This window comes from Dipteris shenzhenensis, chromosome 16, assembly GCF_047967505.1.
Source record: "Dipteris shenzhenensis isolate YYH24624 ecotype China chromosome 16, Dip_SZ_1.0, whole genome shotgun sequence".
Lineage (NCBI taxonomy): Eukaryota > Viridiplantae > Streptophyta > Polypodiopsida > Gleicheniales > Dipteridaceae > Dipteris > Dipteris shenzhenensis.
Window position 1 is genome coordinate 39,483,616 of NC_141611.1, and position 27,440 is coordinate 39,511,055.

At 40.0% G+C, this 27,440-nt stretch overlaps 1 protein-coding gene across 3 annotated transcripts; it reads left to right on the forward strand.

The window, feature by feature from the left end:
* Positions 1 to 23,854: 23,854 nt before the first annotated feature.
* On the forward strand, positions 23,855 to 24,929 carry LOC147892939 (uncharacterized). 3 transcript variants are annotated; one of them, XM_087387797.1, is made up of 4 exons: positions 23,855 to 23,994; positions 24,077 to 24,147; positions 24,246 to 24,306; positions 24,641 to 24,929. In XM_087387797.1, the coding sequence occupies exons 1-4, from the start codon at positions 23,946 to 23,948 to the stop codon at positions 24,814 to 24,816; spliced, it is 357 nt and encodes a 118-aa protein (XP_087243923.1). In that variant the 5' UTR covers positions 23,855 to 23,945; the 3' UTR covers positions 24,817 to 24,929. The 3 variants fall into 3 exon arrangements, with proteins under 3 accessions (XP_087243923.1, XP_087243924.1, XP_087243925.1); XM_087387798.1 differs by having other exon boundaries at positions 24,077 to 24,129; XM_087387799.1 differs by having other exon boundaries at positions 24,588 to 24,755.
* Positions 24,930 to 27,440: the final 2,511 nt, after the last annotated feature.

Genomic DNA, 27,440 nt, shown 5'->3' on the forward strand with positions numbered 1-27,440 from the left:
TGCCATAAATAGGACTTGCACGCCATGTAAATGTAAAGGCTGTAACAATTTACAAACATCGACTATTGTCTTTCTGCTATCGCTAAGTATAGGAGAAAGGAGGGAATCCAACATATACACACGATTTTGTACGACTCTACCAAATCGTGAGATAACTATACTACACCAACAAATAAATGAATATTAGCTTATTAGATTTAATCAAAATATTGAATTATCAAGCAGAGAAAAAGTTTGTATCAAACCTGAGAATGGCCATCATAACGTTGTTATTGACCTCATTTGAAGCTCTAGAGAGAATTGAAATCTCTTCTCCCCCAAATTCAAGATACTGAGGTCTATGTCGAATCATAATCCTAACATTAAAAGAGCTTCCCAATTCTTCCAATGAAGCCATGTTTGTAGAGTTGAGGTCTTCTATCCTCTTTGACTCTTTGATGGCATTCATTTCGCAATCAATGATTGCTCGAATGGTACATGTTATAACTGCATAGAGATGCAAATCCATATATGTTGACAGTGTGGTATCATTTTGTATCTCAAAAATTTGATCAAGTACCAAAAAGCAATTGTAGCCCACCCTCCATCCACAACTATAGATGTGGCTATTCTCTTGATGTGATACCTGACATGTTATATACTCTATTTGTTGTGCCAAGTCACATTGCCGCATTACTATGTCGATAGCACCTCCTAACTTTCGAGTTGATCTGCACATCAAAACATATAACAACAGTGAATATGTGCATTGCATATCAATCTACATGTCAAGAAGTGACAACAAGTGTAGTCTATACTTACTCTAACACATTGCCATGGACGGATGTCATTGAGTTGGCAAAGAAGCACTTCTTCACAAGGATGTCCACGACTACCAGACTCCAATGTGAGCTGCATTATCAATAAAGAATAATTACTGTGTTTGAGACAATTCTAGCACTGCAATAGAAAAAACAAGTAGGGTTTGATGCTTACTTCTCATAATATGCTGTAAAAATAACTCGTGCGTCATTCATAGGAACGTGCTTCAACCACTTGCAAACATCCTCTATGGTTTCTTCTTTGTTGCTAAGCACTTCCGAAATACTAGGATCGAGCATATATGAAATGCTTTGTATATTTTGCAGAAAATTTGCTATAACATTACTATATTAAAAAAAGTATTAGCTTCTTGGGTTTAATCAAAATAAGCAAAGTATAAAGCCAAGGAAAAGGCTGCATCAATCCTGAGGATGGTTGTAATGACTTTGACATTAACCTCATTCTTAGGATTCAAGAGGATTGAAATCTCTTCTTCACCAAATTCAAAAAAATGAGGTTGTTGTCGAATTAACAACATAGTGGTGAATGAACTTCCAATCTACTCCAATAGATTCATATTTTCATGACCCATCTTATTGAGAGAGTAGTCTACATCGTATTCTTCTTCACTTGCTATGTCCTCCACATCCTCCTTCTGCCATAAAAATATAAAAAAGTTATGCGATGTACACATCCCAAATAAAGGCTTAAACAAGCAGATAAGGTTTCATACATGCTTTCATTAGAGTGAGTCTCTCCTTTGCTTGGAGCAAAAATTTAAAAAGGTTTCATACATGCTTTCATTAGAGTGAGTCTCTCCTCCTCTTGGAGGAAAAATTTAAAAAGTTATGAGATTTACACATCCCAAATAAAAATAATGGTTTAAATAATCATAGAAGTATAAAGATAGCATGCTTTCATTAGACAAGTTATGAGATTTACACATCCCAAATAAAAATAATGGTTTAAATAATCATAGAAGTATAAAGATAGCATGCTTTCATTAGACTAAGTCTTTTCTCCTCTTGGAGGAAAATATAAAAAAGTTATGAGATTTACACATCCCAATTAAAGGCTTGAACAAGCATACAAGTATAAAGATAAGGTTTTATACATGCTGCAATGTAGTCATATTTTCAGGTTGTTTCCGAATGGTAGTAATTAGATGCTGAATACTCTCAGCCCAAAATGCTAGCAGATTGGCTTCTGTATATGATTGCATTTTGACTGGTAACTCCAAATCGAAAATCTCTCTAAGAAACAAAATGCAGTTGTAGGAAACTCTCCACCCACAGCTGTGTCCATCTTTTTGCTCCACTGGCAGACGTCTTTTAAATTCTACTTGATCTTGTTGCTCCGTGGTTGTTCTGACAGCAGATACTAGCCGATATGCAGCACTATCCATCATGACATATTAAATATATTAATATGTCATGATCATAAGATACAAAATAAGAAAGTATCAAAAATATTAAGAGAATAATTACCTTGGGGAGTTGGCATGATAGCCTTCTATTGAATTCACAAACCATAAACAATTGAGTTCAAGGTCCCAAAAGATCAGCCTCCAATGTGAGCTACACGACCAGAATAAAAATGATTATTGTTTTACACAAACTTGCCAAACAGTAAAAATAAGGTTAGAGTTGATACTTACGCCTCATGATAAGGCATTAAGATGACTCGCACCCCATCTAAATTCAAAGGGCTTAACCAGGTACAAACATCTTCTATAGTCTTTTGAGGAGAGCTAAGAATAGAAGAAAGGAGAGCATTGAGCATGTAGACACGATGCTGCACTGCACTAGGAAGCTAAGAAATAACTACACTGCACCAAGAAATAAACAAACATTACCTCATAGAATTGATTTGCATTCTGCACTAGGAAAACTACACTGTGAATAAATAAACAAATGTTAGCTCATTGAAGTAGCAACAAATAAATAAATGTTACCTGAGAATGGCCAAGATGACATTGTCATTAACCTCTTTTAAAGGATTGGAGAGGATTGAAACCTCCTCTCTACCAAAGCTTAAATACTGAGGTTCTCGTTTCAAAACGATTCTAACTTCAAATGAGCTCTCCATTTTATCCAATGCAGCTAAATTTTATTTTTCCATCAAATTTAGAGGTGGTTGCATTGTTGAAGTAGAAGGGAGTGCCTCCGTATTGACTTCATCCATTTCTTCTCCCTCTATTGCCTGTAAACAAATATGAGAGATTAGATTCATTATCTTTAAATTTAAATCTTATTTAAAAAATTGTATTTAGTTGAGAAATAGAGAGTTCATACCGCTAAGTATTGTCATAGTGGCCTTTTTTCATAACCCTGCGAGCCATAATTATAAAAGAAGGTATCATCATGTTTGTCTTCATCCACCAACCTCTCTGTGAACGGGTCATATAAGTCCATCCTTTCATCATCATCAACTGGGACATTATGATCTTCAAGGTAATCATCCATGTCATCGGTGTCCTTGTGGTCTATCTCTTTTTCATAGCCTATGGCTAGATCTGCTTGAAGCTGGAAATAAGCCATGAAATGCTTATTTTCAATAATATTTGTGGAGTTGCCTTTTCTTAGGAGATCCTCAAATAAATATCCCATCCTGCACAAGGTGACCTCCAAACCTGCCGGTACCAAATTCTCCATCATGGTAAGCAAGAGACTCCCACTCTTTGCAGGACTTCCATAGTTGTTTTTTTGATAATGTATGGACCTGCATATCTTGCTCTTCTAGCATCAATCTCAAATTATTTGAATTCCCTCTTATGTTCTTTTGTAAGGAGTGATCAGGGTTGGGACTCTGCATACACAGAAAGAATGATTCAAGAGTTTGAATCGCTATGCCACATTCTCTCTTGCCTCTCTTTGCTGCATAAACACCACTATAGATCTTCAAATCTGATGAATATGCTCGCTCTAGAGTAACCTGCATGGCTTCTTTGTCTTTTTTATCAACAAAAATGACAATGTTGCAAATCGCCACTTTGCTAATGGTGGTATATACTATTCTATCAATGAAGTTATGGATATCATCGCTAGAAACTTCATTGATAAAGAATAGTTGTGGCTTATCCCATGCTTACTCATTCTTGAAGAAGTCATCTTCTGAGACTCCCCTGAAGTTCACAAGCTTTCCAGACTCTGCCGTAACCTCTACATTGAATTGAAAGCTTTGGTGCATATCTGTCGGCATCCTTATCTCACTGATTAATCTTTCCACATATGCAACCACCTGTTGTGGGATTTCTTTTCTCATATAAGAGGTTACTATTTCCGACCCATCTTCATCCTTTTTAATCCACTTGTTTGCCCATAGCTTTACCTTGGGTGTTGACAAAGAAGCTATATGCTTTACCACATTATAGTCAATGTTACAATGAGTAAGTGGAATTTGTTTCTCCGACAGGAAATACTTAATGGCACTATGCACTGCATCACGCCTCACCTGTACATTGATGCATTCTTCCATGCGGTGGTCTTTGTCTTTTTTTCCAAAAAACCATTCTTTCTTTAAAACTTTTTGTGCTGCCATGGATGCATACATATCAGGTAAGTACTTTACAGGCCTCCACATCCTTGCCGTCAACTCCTTCTTATCCATTACCTTTGACTTGCTGGAGATAAACAAAGGAGCTTCATAGGTCAGTTGTCCACGCTCACAAGCAATGCACGTTTCAAGCATCTCATTGAACACTTGAACAGGACGAAATATGATAGAAGTGTAGTCGGCATATCTGTCCCTCACCACCTTGAGGCTTGTCATACTTTCTTCTCGCTCTTGAGTTCCCCTAGGCACAACTGCATTAAAGAAGTTTAGAAGTTTGTGAGTGTGTCGGCGTCTGCTTTTATGACCTTTCACTTCAAATTAGGATTTGGAGAACCAAATGTTGTCCATATAACCCTTGCCTTCTGTAAGACCTCTGATGTTGAGGATATCTTACGCTTTCCATGGACATAATGATTAAGTCTTTTGGACTTAATCAAATACTTGATCTCATGCTTGAATATACAGATTGTTGCAGGATAATAATGGAATGAACTTATCTTTGCAAATTGTTGAGTCTTTTGCCCTCCTTTGCTTCCCTTGCAATCTGATTACAAGCATAAGCCCAATGTTGACCATCAATGGGCTGGAATCTACAATGAAGGAGGAATTCCTTCTTTACTTCCTTTAGCATATTCTCACCTTGTGCCTCTTCGCCTTGTTCATGTGGAATATTTTTAAGAGTGTCTTTAAAGAATTGACTGAAGGTTTCCTCGAAATGTGTGGGCCCTGTAAATGTTATTTGATCCAAAAAACTATTTTTGGTTGGACAAAACATTATTGGGCGCAAGACCACATTGCTTTCCATAGGTTTCTTACTGTGGGGGTTAAAGGTCACTGTGCCTTAACCCCGGTTATGTACAATACTCAAACACATATATAAATGAATGAAAAAGAAGATTAGGGTGGTTCTGCACCCACCAAAACTTGTGTGGCTCTCTGTCTCTCTCTCTCCTTCTTCCGTTGAGAGCACTCTTAACTGGTATCAGAGCTCGGGTGATCTAGCCTAGCGTGCGTGAATGCTTGGAAGCTCAGCGGCTCTGTGGGAGGAAGGAGAAGCTCTATGGGAAGCTTTGTGGGCAACTTTACTTGCATCCGAGTGTGCAGAGACCTTGGAGGAACCTTTGGAAAAGTCACTTTGGCTTTGCGAAGTGGTTTTGAGAGCCTGTTAAGAGTTTTCAAAGAAAAAGTCGTTTTTTGAGCTTTTCCCTGTTCCGTTCGATTACAGAGACTCCGTATTGACTTGTAGAGGCAACTATTGCTTGCTTTTGGTATCCACTTCACTTCAGGAGCTTGGAAACACCTTCATTCTTGAATCTAGGATCATTTCATCGGATTTCTGACTCACTGTGTCAGTTTTTGCATTTTTTGCCCGGGTGTTGGAACTCAAGTTTGGAGTAACCATTTGCAAATCTGTCAGTTCCGGTGGACTCAAGAGGTCCTAAAACCTCTATGTTGCTCATCACTCGCACTCCGGTGGAGTTTACAAACAGCTCTATTTCCAAAAACGTTTTTCAATCCGTGTGTTGGACCCAGTGATTGAGACCACGGTTTCCAAAACCGTCTATCCCATTGCATTCTGGACGCCCAAAAACCCCTACCTATTAGTTCTTGCACGATTTGGTGGAGGATTTTCAGAGTTATAGATCTCTGTGTATTCGATTTCGTCTGTCTGTTATGCATTTTTCATTCTAAGGTTTTGAAACCTTAGATTTATGCCACATGGCAGTGGATAAGTGTTGACTCCCATTTCTCACTCATCGGTTGGGATTTTGGAGTTCTGGCAAAAGAGAGATATTTATAGATTTTCTTGCTGATTCCGATTATGCAATGGTGCCCATGTTTTGAGGCATCTCAGGTTCTATTTTCAGTAGCGGTCATTGTCGTGGGACTACGATTTTTTGAGCATACCTTATGTAGATCACTCTGGTTGCAGTTTGAGCAGTGTGCGCTCATTTGTGGTATGCATTGGGTTGCAGTGGATGATTTATAGGCCATTTGGATGCATTGTGGTCCTTATTGGATGTGTTGATAGGCCCAAATTGCCTTGTGGGATGCTATTTTTTATGGACGCTTTGCACATGGATGCTATTTTATGCTGAGGGAGAGCTTTGACACATTGTAGGTGATGCACTGATAGTGCTATGCTCTCTTGGATGAGATATTATTGATGCATATGCCAGTGGACGGTGTTTATGCTTGAGTCATTTGGCACTTATTGGCATTTTGGATTGCCATTGCAGTTGGCATTTTCTTCTGGGCTAGATTTGCTCATATGGATGCATAGTATATGCACATGAGTCAGATGCTTTGAGCTTTGAGTTTTGGTGATATTTTAGTCTATTGTGGCCTACACATTTGGGTGCACCTAGTATTTGGTGTGATTCTCTCTTGCAAGTACTAGCATTTGGGATTTTGCTTTATTTGCATCATGGCATCCTCTTCCATGTCTGAAAAGGAGTTTTTCAACATTAAAAAGTTTGATGGGACAAACTTTTCTTTGTGGAAAGAACAAATAAGGGATGTGCTTATTCAAAAGAAGCAGATTAAACCCTTGGCAGGGATTGAAGCTAAGCTTGCAAATATGTCTGAGGATGATTGGAATGAGTTGGATGCATTAGCAAAGTCTACTATTAGACTTCATCTTGCAGAGTCAGTTTATTTCACAGTAGTAAATGAGCAGACTACAAAAGATTTATGGAAGAAACTGTGTGCCACTTATGAGAAGGAAACTGCCTCTAATAAAGTTTACCTCATGAAGAGGTTGTTTGAGCTGCAGATGAAGGAAGGGGTCTCCATTGCTACTTGAATGAATTCAATATTATTTTCAGCTAGCTTCAGGCTCAGAAGATGAATTTTGATGTGGAGACTAAGGCAATATTTCTCTTATGTTCATTGCCATCCTCATGGGATACCTTCCGTACAGCTGTCAGTAACTCTGCACCTGGTGGAGTACTGAAATTTGATGATGTTGTGGGTAGCTTGTTGGCCGAGGAGATTAGACGGAAGTCTATGGATGGCAACAAGCAGGATGTATCCTTAAATGTGCAAAGGGGTAGATCACAGTTCAGGGGGAAGTCCCAAGAAAGAGGGAAGTCTTGTAGCAAATCTAGGGCATGGAACATTGAGTGTTACCACTGTGGCAAGAAGGGCCATATGAAAAAGGATTGCTACAAGCTAAAAAGAGAGCAAAAGGATAAGAAAAAGAATGCAAATTGGGGTGCAAATCAAAAGGAAGAGAGTCCAAGGGAGGACAAAGGAAAAGTGAAGATCGAGGAGATCAATGCAGTCACACATCATAGTGACAATGACGTTCTCTTCATGTCTAGTTTATCTACAGAGTTGCTTACCACTTCAGATGATGCATATTCCCAAGATTGGATTTTGGATTCTGGTGCTTCATTCCATGTTACTCCCCATAGGGAATGGTTCTCCACTTATGATAGTGGAAAGACAGGTTGTGTGCATCTTGGAAATGACTATGCATGTGACATAGTGGGAGCAGGTGACATAAAGTTTTCTTTTGCAAATGGGTCTGCATTTGTTTTGAAACATGTGAGACATGTGCCTAAGCTGACCAAGAGTCTTATTTCAGTGGGTCAGCTAGATGATGCTGGTTTTCACACCACTTTTGGCTTTCAGAGTTGGAAAATTCAGAAGGGCTCTATGCTTTTGACCAGGGGTGCCAAGTATGGGACTTTGTATCCCTTACATGTATCAGGGGTATTTGATCATGTTGTTGCAATAACCGAGCAGCCAAGCACTTCTTTGTGGCATTGCAGGTTGGGGCACATGAGCCAGAATGGAATGAAACTCTTATGCCATTTGGGTTATGTACCGCATTTGAGTTTCTCTGATTTTGAATTTTGTGAGCATTGTCTCTATGGGAAGTAGACTAAATCAGCCCATAAAAGAAGGGGAAAGAAAGAGTTTGAAAAGCTTGATTTGGTGCATTCAGACGTATGTGGCCCCATGCCTACACAGTCATTAGGTGGGGCTGAATACTATGTGACATTCATTGATGATGCAACTAGGAAAGTGTGGGCTTATGCTATAGCTCGTAAGAGTGATGTGTTCCAAGTATTTCAGAAATGGCTGGCCTTGGTTGAGAATCAATCATGTAGAATGCTTAAATGCCTACGGACTGACAATGGTGGAGAGTATCTCTCTCATGACTTTCATCATTTCTGTGATACACGTGGGATTAAGAGGGAGCTCACATCCCCTCGTACTCCATAGCAAAATCCAGTTGCAGAAAAGATGAACCGTACCATTCAAGAAAGGTTGCAATGCATGCTTTCCAATGCAAGTCTTTCTGGTGGTTTTTGGGCTGAGGCAATGAAGACTGCAGTGCATGTGATCAATAGATTAGCTAGTAAGAGTTTGGATGGTGGTATTCCTAAAGAGGCATGGAGTGGCAAGAAGCCCTCTTACTCTCATTTGCGTATATTTGGGTGTGAGGCATATGCACATGTGCCAAAATAGCTTCAAAAGAAGCTAGATCCTAAGTCTAGGAAATGCATCTTTCTAGGTTAAGGTGAAAGTGGAGAGATGGGCTATCGTCTCTGGGATCCAGAAGCAAAGAAGATCATACGCAGCCATGATGTGGTCTTCAATGAGAAGAAGATGCATAAGGCACCCATGAGGGATGTGGAAATGAGGAGAATCACTTTCCAGGATGTGAATCCACCTGCATATGTTGATAGACAGCAAGTTGTCCATGCACCAAATGTGCAAGAAATGGTACCACCAAGTACTCCCACAGGTATACAATCAAGGGTAGATGATGGATCATCTATAGGTGGAAATGATGAGCCAAATGTCGGTGATATGCAGGTGGGACAGCAAGCTGAAATGCCATTGAGAAGATCATCTAGAGTGTCTAGACTGCCTGATAGGTTTGTTCCAGGGGTAGACTATGTGATGCTTACTGATTGCAGGGAGCCTTCTTGCTACAGAGAGGCTATGATGCATGAGGATCAATGCAAGTGGAAGTATGCTATGCAATCAAAGATGAGTTCACTTATGAAGAATAAGACTTGGGACTTGGTTTCTTTGCCACATGGAAAGAAAGCATTGCCATGTAAATGGGTCTACAAAATGAAGGTCACAGGTGATGATGTGCCTAGATACAAGGCCCATTTGGTTGCTAAAGGGTTCAAGCAAGAGAAGGGTGTGGAATTTGATGAGATATTCTCTCCGGATGTGAAGATGACCACACTTAGATGCATGCTTGGACTAGTGGCAGTAGAGGGTATGGGACTCATGCAGATGGATGTCAAGACAGCTTTCTTGCATGGGGATTTGCATGAGGAAATTTACATGGTGCAGCCGGAAGGCTTTGAAGAAAAGGGCAAAGAGCATTTAGTTTGCAAGCTGAAGAAGAGTCTCTATGGTCTTAAGCAAGCACCTAGAGAATGGTATCAGAAGTTTGATGCTTTCATTCGGTCCCAGGGTTTTAGAAGGAGTGAAATTGATCATTGCCTCTACACTAAAAGGGCTAAGGATAATAGCCTGATAATCTTGGCACTATATGTGGATGATATGCTACTGGCTAGCAAGAATACTTATGAGCTAGATGCATTAAAGGCCAAGTTGCATGAGGCCTTTGATATGAAGGATTTGGGATTCGCAGGTCATATTCTTGGTATGCGCATCACGCATGATCGGAGTAGGAAACTCCTTTGGCTTTCACAAAAAGAGTATGTTACAAAAGTATTGCAGCGTTTCAATATGGAGGGGGGGAAGGCAGTCAGTACTCCATTGCCTCCATATGTGAAACTGAGTCATATAGATAGTCCCAAATCAGATGAGGAGAGAGCCATGATGGCCAAGGTTCCTTATGCATTAGTAGTTGGGAATCTTATGTATGCTATGATAGCTACTAGACCAGACATTGCATTTGCAGTGGGAGTTGTTAGCCGGTATATGGCTAATCCAGGAAAGAGGCATTGGGAGGCAGTTAAGTGCATCATGAGGTACATGAAGGGTACCAAGGAGATGCGCATCTGCTTTGGTAAAGGAGACATGCGTGTACTTGGGTACATAGATTCAGACTATGCAGGGCATGTGGATAGTAGGAGATCCACTTCTAGTTATGTGTTCACCTTTGCAGGTGGTGCAGTGTCGTGGATGTCTCGCACACAGAAGTGCATTGCTTTGTCTACCACAGAGGCTGAGTATGTTGCAGCCACAAAGGGTTGCAAGGAGGCTATATGGCTTGATCGGCTAGTGTGAGATTTGGGGATTCATACAGGTGTACCGACATTGCATAGTGATTCCATGAGTGCTATTCAGCTAGCACGAAATCCGGTCTTTCATGCAAAGACCAAACACATTGAGGTCAGGTACCATTTCATCAGGGAGGTACTTGAGGACAAGTGCATAGAGCTTATCAAGGTTCATACAGATGATAACCCTGCAGATATGCTGACGAAGAGTCTATGTAGTCAGTGGTTTGAGAATTGTCGTGTATTGATGGGCATTGGATAGTATGCTCACTGGTTGTTCTCCCTTAAAGGCACATTGTCCTTTAAGTGGGAGGTTGTGGGGGTTAAAGGTCACTGTGCCTTAACCCCGGTTATGTACAATACTCAAACACATATATAAATGAATGAAAAAGAAGATTAGGGTGGTTCTGCACCCACCAAAACTTGTGTGGCTCTCTGTCTCTCTCTCTCCTTCTTCCATTCTTGCTTCCGTTGAGAGCACTCTCACTTACCATCTCTCAAAGCCTCGTATATTTGCATTGCATAGGATATATCAAGGCTTCGGCTATTAGTAAAGAGAGGTGTAGCTTCCACACCTTTGGCATTCACAAACCACGTCCTTTGACCCCAGATATATCCCACATCATCATCTGTAATTGCTTCATTAAGACACAGATTAAGATTTTTGATTGATGTGAGTTCATCCTGATCATCTTCAGCCTCGGGTTCTGAGTCTTCTTCATCTTTCTCTTTTTTTAACCGTTTTTCATCACATTATCTTTCTCTATAGTGGGACGATGCCTTTTTTTACTGCTTGGAACCATGGCTCTTGCAGTACTAGCATTTTGCATTTCACGTCGTGGTTTACTAGCAAGAGATTCTAGCATAACTGCAGTGGATCGACCTTGATCTTCTTCAATTTTTTTAATTCCCGTGCACTCAAGGCTTGTTTTTCATCATCCTTAGTTACATCCACCATTTTTGGCTCTAGAAGTTTGCGCTCATGTTCTACAGGTTTGTGACAGTGTGCTTCTTGTCCCTGCATCGAAGTTTGAGCTTTTTGATCTCCTTCATGTGAAGATCCTTGAATATGAGGAGCATATTCTGCATCCTGAAAGTATTCAAACATTATCTTTGCATGCATCCTTTTTGCCACCACACTAGGAAATTGCTCCCAAGTATATGACAGAGTCTCCAATGCACTTTGCAGCTCTAGAAACTTTGATGGTTGAGGAGGAGGCATCACAAAGGTCTTTGAGTCTCTCCTTGACACAATAAAATGAATACCGCCAACTTCAGGATCTGAACTCTTTGGTCATGTGCATACCACTAGGGAAGAAACAGTGTATAATGCGTGATTGACCATCCAAAGCATATCTGATGGGCACAACACTTTTCGTACGTGTCAACCTAGGTGGTATCAAGATTTTCTCAATGAGGCACACCCATCCGATAATTACTTGGTCAGATAACACACCTAATGGTGTGTTTTTTGCGGATGTCCATATCACTAGGGAAAAAATGGTGTATAATGCGTGATTGACCATGCAAAGCATATTCGATGGTGACAATACTTTGCACGCACCTCAACGTAGTTGAAACAAACTTGCGTGCAAAGTGGAGCCCCCATCTGATAAGTACTTATTTGAATAAGATAGCTACGAAGTGGAGCCCCCATCTGATAAGTACTTATTTGGATAAGACAGCTACGGTCGTGTTTTTATATGGTTGTGCATGACACAAAGGCAAAAATGGTATTCCAGTGGTATTCTCATCGTATAAGTACTTGATTGGATAACACACTTAGCAGCGTGTTTTTTTATGGATGTGCATGACACTAAGGTAAAAATGGTATTTAATGCTCGATCGACCATGCAAAGCATATCCGATGGGCATAATACTTTTCCTATACCTCAACCTAGGTGGTATTAAAATGTTGTCAAATAGGCACACCCATTTGGTAAGTACTTGGTCAGATAACATACCTAAGGGCGTGTTTTTTTGCGGATGTGCATACCACTACAGAAAAAATGGTGTATAATGTGTGATCGACCATGCAAAGCATATCTGATGGTGACAATACTTTGCACTCATCTCAACCTAGTTGAAACAAACTTGGGTGCAAACTAGAGCCCCCATCCGATAAGTACTAATTTGAATAACACACCTAGGACCGTGTTTTTTCATGGTTGTGCATGACACTAAGGCAAAAACGGTGTTTTATGCTTGATCGACCATGCAAAGCATATCCGATGGTGACAATACTTTGCGTTCACCTCAACCTAGTTGAAACGGACTTGTGTGCAAAGTGGAGCCCCCATCCGATAAGTACTTGTTTAATCAACACACTTAGGACCGTGTTTTTTCATGGTTGTGCATGTAACTAAGGCAAAAACAGTATTTAATGCTTGATCGACAATGCAAAGCATATCCGATGGGCACGATACTTTGCACACACCTTCAACTAGGTGGAATTGAATTACATGCAAAGTGGCATTCCCATCGCATAAGTGCTTGATCGGATAACACACCTAGCAGCGTGTTTTTTTATGGATGTGCATGACACTAAGGCAAAAATGGTATTTAATGCTCGATCGACCATGCAAAGCATATCCGATGGGCATAATACTGTTCCTATACCTCAACCTAGGTGGTATTGAAATGTTCTCAAAGAGGCACACCCATCCCATAAGTACTTGGTCAGATAACATACCTAAGGGTGTGTTTTTTTACGGATGTGCATACCACTAGGGAAAAAACGGTGTATAATGCGTGATCGACCATGCAAATCATATCCGATGGTGACAATACTTTGCACGCACCTCAACCTAGTTGAAATAGACTTGCGTGCAAATTGGAGCCCCCATCCGATAAGTACTAGTTTGAATAACACACCTAGAACCGTGTTTTTTCATGGTTGTGCATGACACTAAGGCAAAAATGGTGTTTTATGCTTGATCGACAATGCAAAGCATATCCGATGGGCACAATCCTTTGCACACACCTTCAACCACGTGGAATTGACTTACATGCAAAGTGGCATTCCCATCGCATAAGTACTTGATCGGATAACACACCTAGCAGCGTGTTTTTTTTACGGATGTGCATGACACGAGCAAAAATAGTATTTAATGCTTGATCGACCATGCAAAGCATATCCGATGGGCACAACACTTTTTGTACACCTCAACCTAGGTGGTATTGAAATGTTCTCAAAGAGGCACACCCATCCGATAAGTACTTGGTCAGATAACACACCTAAGGGCGTGTTTTTTTGCGGATGTGCATATCAATAGGGAAAAAATGGTGTATAATGCGTGATCGACCATGCAAAGCATATCCGATGGTGACAATACTTTGCATGCATCTCAACCTAGTTGAAACAAACTTGCGTGAAAAGTGGAGCCCCCATCCAATAAGTACTTATTTGATTAACACACTTAGGACCGTGTTTTTTCATGGTTGTGCATGACTTTAAGGCCAAAACGGTGTTTTATGCTTGATCGACAATGCAAAGCATATCTGATGGGCACAATACTTTGCACACACCCTCAACTAGGTGGAATTAACTTACATGCAAAGTGGCACACGCATCCCATTAGTGCTTGATTGGATAACATAGTAGGCTCATGTTTTTTTACAGATGTGCATGACACTAGAGGAAAAATAGTATTTAATGCCGATCGACCATGTAAAGGATAACTTGGCATGTCCATCTGATGAGTACTTGATCAGATAACTTCTCCCACCAATAAATTAAGTACTAATTAAAAATTATAATAAATGAGTAGATTATTAAAAAGAGACTAATATTTATGTAATTGTTGCTACTGCAGCTTGCTTGCGAAGGACTCTCACAAAGGAGATGGCTATAGATTTTGTTCCAGGGATGGATGTGATTTTATGTAGCAAAAGAGAAGTAGTTGCATTTGCTACAATCCATGATAGTGATCCCAATTCAGTTTGCCACTTTCGAAGACTTGGCGAAGATAAGGTGGCAGTTACTGTATCAAAGATTCTTAGTGCACATGTTGAGCTAAAGTATAAATGTGGAGATATGGAAACACCTAGAGATGTTATGCCCTACAATACATCCAACAAATCATTTATAGCATGGGACAAAGATGAGACTTATGCAATAGACATTATCAAGAATACAAAGTGCACCACCTTGGATTTTACTATAGGGGACATTTTACAAATGAGATCATTTGCAAATAAGACTGTAGCAGAAGGTGAAGTATTGGGATTTGAACAAGTGGAGCAATGGTCATTTGCACAGATGATGATTCTAAAAGTCACTGATGATGGTATGGTTGATAACATAACATCCTTATGTGATTCCTACTATGAGGTAGGCAAGAATATGAGATGGAGCATGCAATTTTCAAACATGAGAAAGAGGCACGTGGTTTTCAATAATAAAGACAACGTATACTACAATATCAAAGGACCTAAAAAGCGTGCCCATGTGCCAGGCTCTATCACTTTAAATGTGGATGATTTCAATATACTCAATTATAGAAGTGACATCTTATCTGGAGTGGATGAGTTCATTGGTTCCGAGAAACAAAATGATTTTAGAAGCGAAGCCTTATCTGGGGTGGATGAATTCTTACACAGTGAGAAGGGCAAAGGTTTCAATAGCGATGTCTTGTCAAGTGTGGATGAGTTCATGCATATTAACAAACCTGGTGTCAATCAAGTGAAAGCCATGCAAGATGTCCCAATGAGTGATGTTCTCTCAGGAGTGGAAGAGTTTCAAGGTTCTCAATACTCTCGTAGAATATTGAATTCATTGAATGGTCCTAAGAGTATGTTAAAAACGAGGATAAGATCAACAGAGGATTATTCAATATTTAACTTTGATTGTGATATGGACAAGGATGCAACGACCAATCATGGATGCTTGGTTACAAACAAATGTGAGGAGAAGAAGTGCATAAATACAGATAACAATGTGCACGAGGAACAAAAACGGTCATACATATGCATGAAGAGAAATCGAATCCAGGCAGATCCACAAAAGCAACCAAAGAGGAAGAGAGTAATGAAGGAGGAGAACATGTTAAATGCATTGGGATATCTATGTTGCAAGCGAAGATGTATGCGCTTCATTGATCTTGCAGACATCAGGGAATGTAGAGGACACGTGTGGCAAAGAAGAGGAAGCGAAAGAAATGAATACCTTCTCACAAGTCTCTCTTGCTTTCTTTAGAATGGCAATAAAAGGCTAAGTTCAAGACAAAAGGTAAAACCTCTCGTAAATGGAAAAAGGATTTGCAATAAGGCATATCGCAATATTACTGGATTATCCCATGGTACATATTGGTATTTAGTCACCAAGGCAAAGGGCGGCAACAAATTTAGCATTCATGGTAATAGAGGAAGGTCCAAATCAAGAATCTCAACTGTCAGGGCAGCAGCAATTTTGCAAGACTTCATACATGAAAATGCTTTACCTTAACCCCATATATCTACCAAACTCCCTAACGGTGACACGATCACTGAAATGCACCTTTCAATGGGCTTGACAAAGCTCGAAGTATTTGACTCTATTGCAGAAAAGCAAAGGCAAAGAGGGGATGCCGTAGCTTCTTCTCATACTTTGTATACTCTTTGGAAGAAGAACTTTGGATATGTTAAAATCCCAAGGAGGCAAAAAATGTCAAAGTGCAATGTTTGTGATGATTTAAAGCGAGTGATTGAGAGTGCAACATGTCCAAATCAAAGGGAATTATACAAAAAAAACCGAAAATCTCATCATGACCTTATTCGACATTCCAGACAAAAATATGCATTTTGGAAGGAGCAAGCTATTTCGCATCTTGATGACTACATGTGCATTATTGTAGATGGCATGGATTAGAATACAACAACATTGCCTCGTTTTGTTGCCACTCCACCTAAATTACAAGGAAAGCACTTTCTAAAGACACATCTATGTGGAGTGTTAGTGCATGGAATTAAGTTCTTTGCAGATATATGGATTGATTCCTTGCATCTACATGATAGCAATCAAGTTGTAACATCTATTATGAAGGCAATTCGGAATGTACATGCAGAAAAAGGTCGCCTACCACCGACTTTGAGAATACAAGCTGATAATTGCTGGCGAGAAAATAAGAATGTACTCATGTTTGCATTCTGCTCCATGCTAGTTGCTCATCGAATCTTCAATGAGGTCAAATGTGGATTTTTGTATGTTGGGCATACACATGAGGATATCGATCAGGTTTTTAGCACAGTCTCAAGGGAGCTTAAATGCAAGGATGTGGAGATAATAGATGACTTGGTAAGAAGATGTGGCAGGCAAGTTGGTGGTCGTAAGGAAAGTACAGTATGTGAGAGGCTCGAAAGAATGTATGATTGGAAGAGCTTCATTCTACCTTTCATACAAACGGGTGGTGATGCATTGACAGGTCATACCAATCCACACTACTTCCGTTTTTTTTTTAATGATGAAAAACCCGTAATGCAATGGCAACAGTATTCTCATGATACAAAATGGGAACCTGAAGAACCTTACAGTCTCTTAACTTCAATTCCCAGCAAGGAAAGTTATCCAATATGGGCTCCTATACAAGAATTTAATGAGAGGTCTAATTGTGAAATAGAAGGATTAAAAGCATTTATTACATACAAAGAGGAAATGCTCCGGAGATATCCTGATTCAAAGCCTACTTGGAGAGAACGCACTACCACTGTAATTAACAAGACATGAAATTTAATAAAGGACCTTGAGAGAATGTGAGGCTCAAAGGATGTCAAGGAAGAATGCAATATGTTTTGGCCAAATGTTCATAACGATTTGCGCCCAGCTCCAGTCTTTGAAAATGAATTTGTATCATTACTCCCACGTCCATATTGTGGACCGAAGAAAAAAGAGTTTATGCCACAAGTAGATATAGAGGTCGATTGTTTTGTTGTGGTTCAGCCATCGGATGATGAATATGATAATGTGAAGTTTTGGGTTGCAAAAGTAGTTGATGTGCAAAGAGATGACCAAGGGAGAGCTACAACATTTATAGCGGTATGGTATGAGCCAAAGGGCAGGAAGGAGAATATGGATAACAACACATTATATACTAATTGTATAATGAAGGAGTGGGTCCCAAATGATGAAGTGGTCTCTCAAGTTTCGACGGAGACAATCATAGTGTCTTGGCATTCAAGGGCAAAGAAATCAAAGAAGCGCATGGGATATGAGGTAGAAGGAAAAATAAAAATACCACAGCAAACTATTTTGCATATACACAAATTTTTAAGGATGCTTGCCATGGAGGAAGTAGAAGGAGACAGTGCAAATGAAGAATGTCCATGATTAAAGCTTTGTATTGAAGTCCATTGAAGGATTTTATTTGGGTACTAGGCAAGGAGCCAATCCAAGACAAGTATAATCAGAGTCATCACCTCCTATGTCAAATGAGAGTCAAAATATGCACTGGATGTCACCCAAGGGTCAAGGCTTGCCATGACAATAGGGAGTTAATGCAGATGGCACCTAGCAAGGGACTATCACATTGAGCAATAAGACAATGGGGAGTCAATGCACCCAAGGGGCAAGGCTTGGCAAGATAACTTGTGGGAGTTAATGCAGATGGCACCTGTATTTTGCACTGGATGTCACCCAAGGGCCAAGGCTTGGCAAGACAATAGGGAGTTAATGCAGATGGCACCTGGCAAGGGACTATCGCATTGAGCAATAAGACAATGGGGAGTCAATGCACCCAAGGGGCAAGGCTTGGCAAGACAAGTGGGAGTCAAATTATGCAGATGGCACCTGGCAAGGGACTGTCATGACATTGAGCAATAAGACAATGGGGAGTCAAATTATGCAGATGGCACGAATTGAGGCTCTTTAAGAGCAACAATTTAAATTGTAAACATATGTTGAATCTATATCATTTTGGATATAAAGACTCTAGCTGAGAGCAACGTCTCTCAATGTAATCATATAATAATAGCTATAATTGCTATTATACCTCTTTTGTTCAATACAAAACTTGGGTCTTATGGCATCATGTCTTCTTTCTATTTATTAAAAGTTTTAAAAATTTTGTGCATATTGCCGAGTGACAATGTTATTTTCATGAAATATTTAAGTCTCCTTTCATGGATTTATAAATTTATCACGTCAACGAAAAACGTCAAGGAAAAATATTAAAAATAATTAAATTAACAAATAACTTAGATATAGCTAGAATTTCTAATATAGGATTATTTCAAATTCTTGTATGTTGGTGCAAAAGTATAGATTGAAAAAACAATATTTTTATGTGAATATGATAGTGCCACAAAGTGAACTTTTGATTTGGGAAGGAAAAACGTCAAGGAAAAATATTAAAAATAATTAAATTAACAAATAACTTAGATGTAGCTAGAATTTCTAATATAGGATTATTTCAAATTCTTGCATGTTGGTGCAAAAGTATAGATTGAAAAAACAATATTTTTATGTGAAAATGATAGTGCCACAAAGTGAACTTTTGATTTGGGAATAATATTTTCAGAAAGTAAAATTTTGATTTGGGAAGGATATTTTCACAAAGTAAAGTTTTCATTTGGGAAGGGATTTTGGGCTTCATCCAAAAACAACACAAAAAGTCCAAAATTAATTAAATAGGTGTTTGTAATATATTTTGCTCAATTTTCACTAAACAAATTGTACTTTTTCTCTCATTTATATTTATTGCAACAAGGACTAAAATACCAAGAAAGCAAGACTACAATTTCCTTGGTTTATGACCAAAATAGCGCTAAAATAACTCCAATGACCCACCGTTGTGGTTGCATGGAGATACATATAGAAATATACAATTAAACTTTCAAAAAATGCAATTGACAATATGGCCCTTGAGGGGTCCCCTCTAGTGGCAAGGGCCATATCGACATGCATTATACATATCTAGGATGCCACTAGATAGAAATGGCATGTCGATATGGCCCTTGCCCCTAAAGGGGACCCCTCAAGGGCCGTACCATCATTTGCATTTTGCTTGGTTGCAAAACGGAATACATTTTCCTTGGTACACAAATATATAACTCCAAGAACTAGCATGGCTATCATAGATCTCCTGCTATTTGCCAATGCACTGGTCATCATAGACCTCCTCCTATAATACGTAAAAATAGGTAACAAAGCTATAACTCCAAGAACCACAACACGGTGGTCTCTCTAAGACAACCTTGAATTTGGGGTTGACAAGTTGTCAGTTGCACTCAGGTGATGCTTAAAATGATAGATTGCATCTCATTATTATGCTCAACGCGGTGGTCTCTCCAAGCCAACCTATGATTTGAATGGGCAAAAATGCAACAAAAGGCTACATGATGACAAGTGGTCAGGCTGTGCTGCGGCAGTGTTCAGAATGATATATTGCGTCTCATTATTATGCCATGACCCAATGCGTTGGTGTCTCCAAGACAACCTTCAATTTTAATGATATTCATGGGTTCGGTGCCCAGTGAATGGTGGAAAAGCTGCGGTAAAAGGTTGCACGATGGCAGCTCAGGTCAGAGAGTACTAACGACACTACAAATTTGGTAATCAAAATGGTGGGCATATGGGTCAGGCTAAAAAACGATGCACCCTATGTTCAACCACATGTCTTCATTTCCACACTCGAAAGAAGACAATGGCAAACCAAAGTCTGCCCAAGGTCACGTCAAGGTGTTGCAGAGCGTCTGCAAAGCGAGGGTAGGTTGCAGGTACTTAATCTTCCAAGATTTGATGGGTGGGACGTGTGAAAAATTAATTCAAAATTCGTGGGAGTAACAAAATTTCAAATGTTGGTTTTCCCCCTCCGACGATACACGTCAACAGAATAAGATATCCCAAACAAGTGCAATGTGGCCTAAATGCTTTAAAACACAAATAGGCCAAAGGGCACGCTATCGGGTTTGATGCTATGTATTATGAAATGCAATGACCTTTGGCATGCTTATGAACCATATAGCAAGCAAGTGCATGTAAAAAGAAACAACTCAATATTATAAATAATGTTGGATTTATTAAAAGATCTTTTCACATGCACAAATTGCACTTTTCCAACTTCTTCCATTTTAGGGTGAATCTAGATACCAATACCAACAACTATCAATGTTTTAAGGCCAGCATGCAGTAGTCCCACTAGTTTGGATTCCAAATTTTTAATCCTTTTTGGTTTTCAACAAATCAAGAAAAGTTATGGAGCGTGCCCTCAAATGGGTATGCATCACACTTTAGCATAACATTGGGGGCTCGAGCTATTAACCCATGCCTAATGTTCTTATTTAGGTGTGCCCTTGGGTTGAGGAGAAGCTCACGTAGTGTACTTTTGAATGATTACTTGGTTGCATGTATGTATAGAATAAAATTTTGATGTTTTTGAATAAATTGCTATATCAGAACTATAGTCTTCAAGATGCATGCTTCACATGCAACATAGCACTTTTAATATTTTAATGGTCTCGTTCCAAATCCTTATTCCATAATTTTTTGCTCTCATATTTAAGTTGGAATGTGTACTACAACTTGAAGACAAAGTTTGCCGAATTTTGTTGAGCAATGCATAAGTTATGGGTCATGCAAGATACCTATATACAAAAAAGTCCCTGAACCTAACCAAAAATGGCTACACCCAAGCAAACAATGACCCAAACCTGAGAATCTTTATTTCTTGGCCTTGTAAGTTTTCCATAAACTCTTATGGCTTTGCCATGGGTGAGTATAGAAGACCCTAGAACAATGTCATGTTGATGAGAGGCTATGGTTCTACATGAGACTTTACCTAGATGAATGGCTTCTCCAAGAGCATATCACCAAGGTTCAACCCTCAACCTCAACCTCTCCAGTAATTTCTCCTACAAGAGGTTGACCCACCCTTTTCACCTAATCACTTGATAATAGAGCACTTTTTTAAATACTTTTTTAAATAATCTGTGTGTGTGTGCACCTGCGTGTATGGATACATGCGTGCGTGCATGCGTGCATGCATGCGTGTGTGCGTGCGTGCATGTGTGCACGCGCACGCGTGTGTGTGTGTGTGTGTGTGTAATTTTTAAATAATCTTTTCTTAAGATATTTTTTATTTAACGTTGATTTCTTTTTTGAGGGCTTAGAACGAGAGAGAGAGAGAGAGAGAGAGAGAGAGAGAGAGAGAGAGAGAGATTTTATATTATATATAAGACATTTATCTAGATTTTTTCATTTCATCTTTAGTTTTATGTGTGTGTGTGTGTGTGCACGCGTGTGTGTGTAAAATATTTTTTATTTAATTTTACTTTCTTTGTGGGAGAGAGGGAGGGAGAGCGAGATTATATATATATACATACATACATACATGCATGCATGCATACATATATATATATATATTACTTTTTAAATAATCCTTTTTTAATACTTAGAGAGAGAGAGAGAGAGAGAGAGAGAGATCTAAGGTGGCATATGACCCTTGAAGGGTCATGCAATATGGCATTGCTCATTGAGGGACGAATGTGTTGGCTCTCTTTGAACTCATTTTGCTAAGTCAAAGTGGAAAGGATAAGCACAAGATTAACATTCATTTCGTTTGTTCATTGGAGAGAGAAAACCTTACACCTTCAAGTATCATGGAAATATGTGATATGTGATCCTCTTGCTATCTCTTTTGCTCCATAGCATTTTGATGTGAGTAGAAAGTGTGTCTGCCCTTTAGAGTAACAGTCCATACCTTAAGGCTAGAAAGGCTTTAAAGAATGACACCTTCCAATATATAATAATTTCTTCTCTATATCTCTATCTCTATATTCCTTATTTGTGAGGTTGTATTTCTTATTTGTGAGGTTGCACTAAAAGGGAAATGCCATGTGGCACCCATCCTTGTAGCCTCTGTTATGAAGATAAATAGCAACATCTACCACTATACAATCATCTCCTCTCTATATCTCTATGTCTATCTTCCTTATTTGTGAGGTTGCACTCAGAGCACACGTGCATGTAGGATGAAGAGAGAAATATGATATGTGCACTAAGAGAGAGTATGTTATATATATATATATATATATATACATACATACGTACGTATGTATGTATGTGTATACACACACACAGAGATTGTACATGTGTGCTCAAGATAAAATACTCATGTATAGAGTAAACTAAGCATAGAGCCAAGGCAAGTGGTGCCTATAGTGGAGGGGGTCTTAAAATCAATTCTAAAATCCTTCCTTAAGACGCAGCGGAGTGGATCTCTAGGCCATCATTGATAGGTCATGCTACTCATTACAAAATAATGGGTAGGGGGCATTAAAGAGGAAGCCAAGTGAGATTGGACAAGGGGTAGACCACTTATGAAGGGGGCATTAAAGAGGACGGGAGATGCAAAAGGGCGAGGGGGAGCAGGGACCATTTATATGATTATAGTTATCTTTAGAGATGTTATGCTACTAAATAGCCTAGTGGTAGAGTGTGAAATACAAGATTATGGGTTTGAATCCCCTCTTGGATTTCAATATAATTTGCACCCCTCTTAGCAATAGGCCTAAAAGATTAACCTATGCGTAAAATAAAATAACCCCAGTATGTCCCCATAACATTGACAAATTGTGTGAAAACCTCTTAGAGCAGCTCCCCACGTGAGATGGAGACAGTTGATTGTTAAGTCTAGCATTCGAGCTTTAGCATAAATTACGTCCCCGTGTGTTGTAGCTGGGGCAAAATTGTAGTATGAAGTGGCGCTGCCGACCTAAACCTGCAAGCGTCGACCAAGGGAAAGCTTGCATAAAGGATCTTTCCTCCTGAGAGACCAATGCTGGGCTAGAATCCCATATTTCACGTTCTCTGGGCTAGCATTTGACTACCAGGAAGGAGCCAGGAAGCTATGCCAACTCCTAAGCCAGCTCTCAAGCTGTAAAATAATTCTGCCAGTAGGGCCTTTTTTGGCCTACTCTCTGGGTAGCCTTAGACGCTTCAAATTTGGCAAAGCAGAAATTAGGCGTTTTTAGAATTTTTTGAATTTCTTTTTTCCTACTGGACAATATGTTGACTCGTCTTCATTGGACTTGAATGAAGACTTTAAAGTGATTGACTCTCTCTCTCTCTCTCTCTCTCTCTCTCTCTCTCTCTCCCCTTCTTTATCTCCTCAAACACCATCTCCACCTTTTCTCCCTCCCCCCTCTTCTCTCTCTCTCCCTTCCTTTATCTCCTGTAGTCTTCCTCACACCATTTCCTATTTGTTTGCTTTTTTGCTTTTTTTAATCTTGGGCAAGCCTTATGAAAGATTAAATATCATTCACGTTCTTTGAAGTTTGAACAGTGAAAGCTATGGACCACCGAGTGGACATTAGAAACCCATTGAATCCACCCATAAGTGCACAGTAAACGAAGGTTGCCTGTTCATCTTCCTCGTCGACTCACGCAACATGGCTATGGCCGCTTCCGCCTCCTTCATCGTCTTTCTGCTCTCGTTGGGTATCCTCCTTCCTCATCCTTTCTTCAATCGCTTCCTCTTGCTCCTTTGCAGCCATTCTTAACTTTGTTTCTTCCTTTGCAGCTGCCTTCCCAGTGGACGGCTACCAGCAGTCACTAGCTATCCAGACTGCGCAGGTGCTCACGGTTTTTAACGTCGGTGCCTCTCTCTCTGACTATGACGTTGCTTGTATTTTTGCCCGCTTCAATCTTACTCGAGTCTTCCTTCTAACGAGCTTGGGTACACCTTGCAGAGCCGCCTTGAGTTGTTGAATGGGGACGCTTCTGTCAATCGTAGGTTACTCCAAGAACAAGGTAACGCTTGCTGATTCCACCTGCCCCTTTAATGTATCAAAGGCATTGCATCGAATGCAACCAGATGGTGGAGGCCCTCGGATCCAACCGCTTTGTTGTCTGCACGCTCTAGTTGTGGGGAACTCACATACATCAGGGAATGCATGTTCCGATTTCCTAGTGCCCACTAGTCGACTTCTGAAGAAATTGTTCCTTTCTACATAGGGATGTGTTTGATTTCAGATTTTTCACTGGACAACGACCATAGCATCCGATGTTGTTGCTGGTGGGTGTGTTGGCAGGGGACACGAGAGATGATAAGAGCTTGTGATTCCAATGGCTTTGAATTTTGCAGCTCCTTGCAGATTGTGCCCCCGAAACGTGTGTTTACAGAACGAGAACGTGACCTGTACTTCAAATCCGAGTGGAGATGCCATCCCATGTACTTGCTGTGGGGCAAAGAACTGCATAAGTGGCGCCTCAGGATGTGTTTTCAATTCTCCTAATAGGACTACTAGTTGTGGTTTCTGAGTTACTAATAGAAGTTCAACGTTTGTAATCATAACAAATAACATTTGCATGATGCTATGCCTGTCAAGGAATGCCAGATGTTTACTCCAATGTTTTTTCATCATTATTTTTGTCAATGCGATACAAGTGTTGATATTAGCGTCCGTAAAAATGCTGAAATAATGTCAACATAAGTGTTGATTAATCACAGCATTTTTACGGACGCTAATATCAACACTTGTGTTGACATTGTTGAACTAATATTATCAATGTTCTTATTTTTTGGAAAACATTTTAACGTTTTGTTAGGCCATGGTTGATTCCGTTATCCATCCTTACAACAAACACACACACACACACATTTATACATATATATACACATGTGTATGGGGAGAGAGAGAGAGAGAGAGAGAGAGAGAGGGAGATGCGAACACATGCGCGTGCACACACACACACATATATATGGGGGGGGAGAGAGAGAGAGAGAGAAAGAGATGCGAATGCATGCATTTATACAAGGGCCCACAAGAGCAATTGCAAATAGTCAATAGTGCTTCAATTGGATGTGTATGAGTGTTTATCAAGGCATGGAGGAAAGAATGTATCTCTATGAAAGCATGGAGAAAAGGCCTTGAGAGGGCTCCACCATCGTAGCTACACTTATTCACAACCTAGTGCTTTAACAAAAACAACAATGTACATCAAATGCATGCGATTCCAAAGCACCATTACATTCTACAAGATTCAGATTAGAGCAATTACAAAGTATGGATGGAATTGAGCCTTTCTGCAAGCTCAAGTGGGATTGTCCAATTTTCTCCACCCTATCCTTGTTCTTATGCACATTTGATACGTTCTTGAATTCAAACTTGTATTTCTTCCAATTATCCTTGTGAGCCCATGTTGGGTGTAGCTGATTCTCCATAACAACCTTGCAAATCAAATCTTTTTTACTCTTCAAGACCTCGCACTTTTGGATAGCATCCATGAATTATTGAATGCATAGTCCTCATTATCCACCAAAAAATCAACATGTAAATGACTAAGCACATAAGTTTTCTTAAAATCCTACTTATATCTTCAGTCCATTGTTCCTTGCTTGACTTTGACAGTGCAAAGTTGATGCATATGATTTACGGCATCTACTAGCAAGATATCTTTAAACGGTCTAATTTGCTCACTCCTTGTTGGTTAACTTATGAGTGCTCGGTGGTCAATGTTCATTTATCATAAACCCAACCTGTGCAGTGCTCAGATGAAGATGCTCACCTTGCAGTCCTTAGTAAGCTATGCATGCGAACATGCTTGGTTGAGATGAAAATAGATGTCAATAAAAATAACTCAAGGGTTGGTGTTGCTATTGAAAGGGAAAGCATATGATGATGGGGGGATTGAGCATGCAACAATGATAAACAAATATCAGAGAACCATATAGACAAGATGGATGCAAACCACTCTTGTATCAAAAGAAGAATTAGTTTACAATGCAGCCACCTCGGCTTGAATTGAGCACTCAATTATGCAAGCTACTATCTCTAATAAGCTAAGCAAAGAGAGGTTGTGAACCATAATAAATGTCACTCGTGCCTCTGCTTTGTTACAATGCTTCTCTACTAAGTAGACTAACTGCAAAATCAACTTCCATTACTAACACCAATGGTTTGCTAGACCGCTGCTCACCATTGGTCTACCGCCCTTAGCTTCAGGCTAACTCCTCCTCGGAATCAATCACCGCCTTAGCTACTACTATCACTTGCCACTCGGGAAGTTAGCCAATGATGTACTCACCTATTCACCAGCCACAAGCACCACCTAATCTCGTGCCTATGTTGGTAAGTCCACCTATGTCGGCCTTTGCCTCAGCTTTCTACAACTGAGCCCTCATGATTCGAGGCAAGCTCAAACCAGGCACTGACACACGGAGGTTAAAACGTTAGGGTTGTCATGTGCGGTCATGTGGAGGTTACGTGGGTTGAAACCTCGAGGCTGTCATGTGGTCACGTGGAGGAGTAGCAAAAGAAGGGCTAGGGGCATCATTTGCAGGAGTTGGGGAGGAAGATGAACTAGGAGAGGGAGGGTCGAAAGGGTGGATCATTCGTGTCGGATCATGAGGAGGCCAAGGAAACAAAGAACCGATGCCGATAGGGGGCCTCTCAGGATGTGTAAGCCAATCCACAAACCAAGGGTCTTCAACTAGGTTGGTCATGCCGAAGGCATTGTGAAAACCAGTCACGTATCATTTTGCCTGTGTGACTCCCTCTTGCCACTTGAGTCTCAGGTCCTTGTAGAGGTCTCAGATCTTATTGCGCATGGCAACTGCCTCGGTAATGTGGCTTCCAAGTAATTTCTCTACCTCCCTAAGCAATGCCATGTAGTACTTTGGAACGATTGGCATAGTGGGGAATGGCAATGCATGGATCCGAGATGCAATAAGGTGCCTCTCTGCCTTACATATTTTATGCTGACGATCTGCTTGTTCTTGGACAAAAAGATCAAAATTACAATAGGCAAGGGCATAAATAGAGACTTCTGGAGTGACCTGCTCGAGTATCGCATCATGGTGAGGCTGAGGTGGGGCTAGAGGGAGATTGGCGTCTACTGGGTTGATGTGTCACAGAACCCTATAATGGATAGGAAATTGATGC

What these genes read in the sequence shown, in the direction of transcription:
- LOC147892939 (XM_087387797.1), top strand. Translation starts at nt 23,946, where the DNA reads ATGGCTATGGCCGCTTCCGCCTCCTTCATCGTCTTTCTGCTCTCGTTG. An exon ending in CGTCTTTCTGCTCTCGTTGG is followed by an intron (nt 23,995 to 24,076) that starts GTATCCTCCTTC and finishes CTTCCTTTGCAG; the next exon opens with CTGCCTTCCCAGTGGACGGC. An exon ending in AGGTGCTCACGGTTTTTAAC is followed by an intron (nt 24,148 to 24,245) that starts GTCGGTGCCTCT and finishes TACACCTTGCAG; the next exon opens with AGCCGCCTTGAGTTGTTGAA.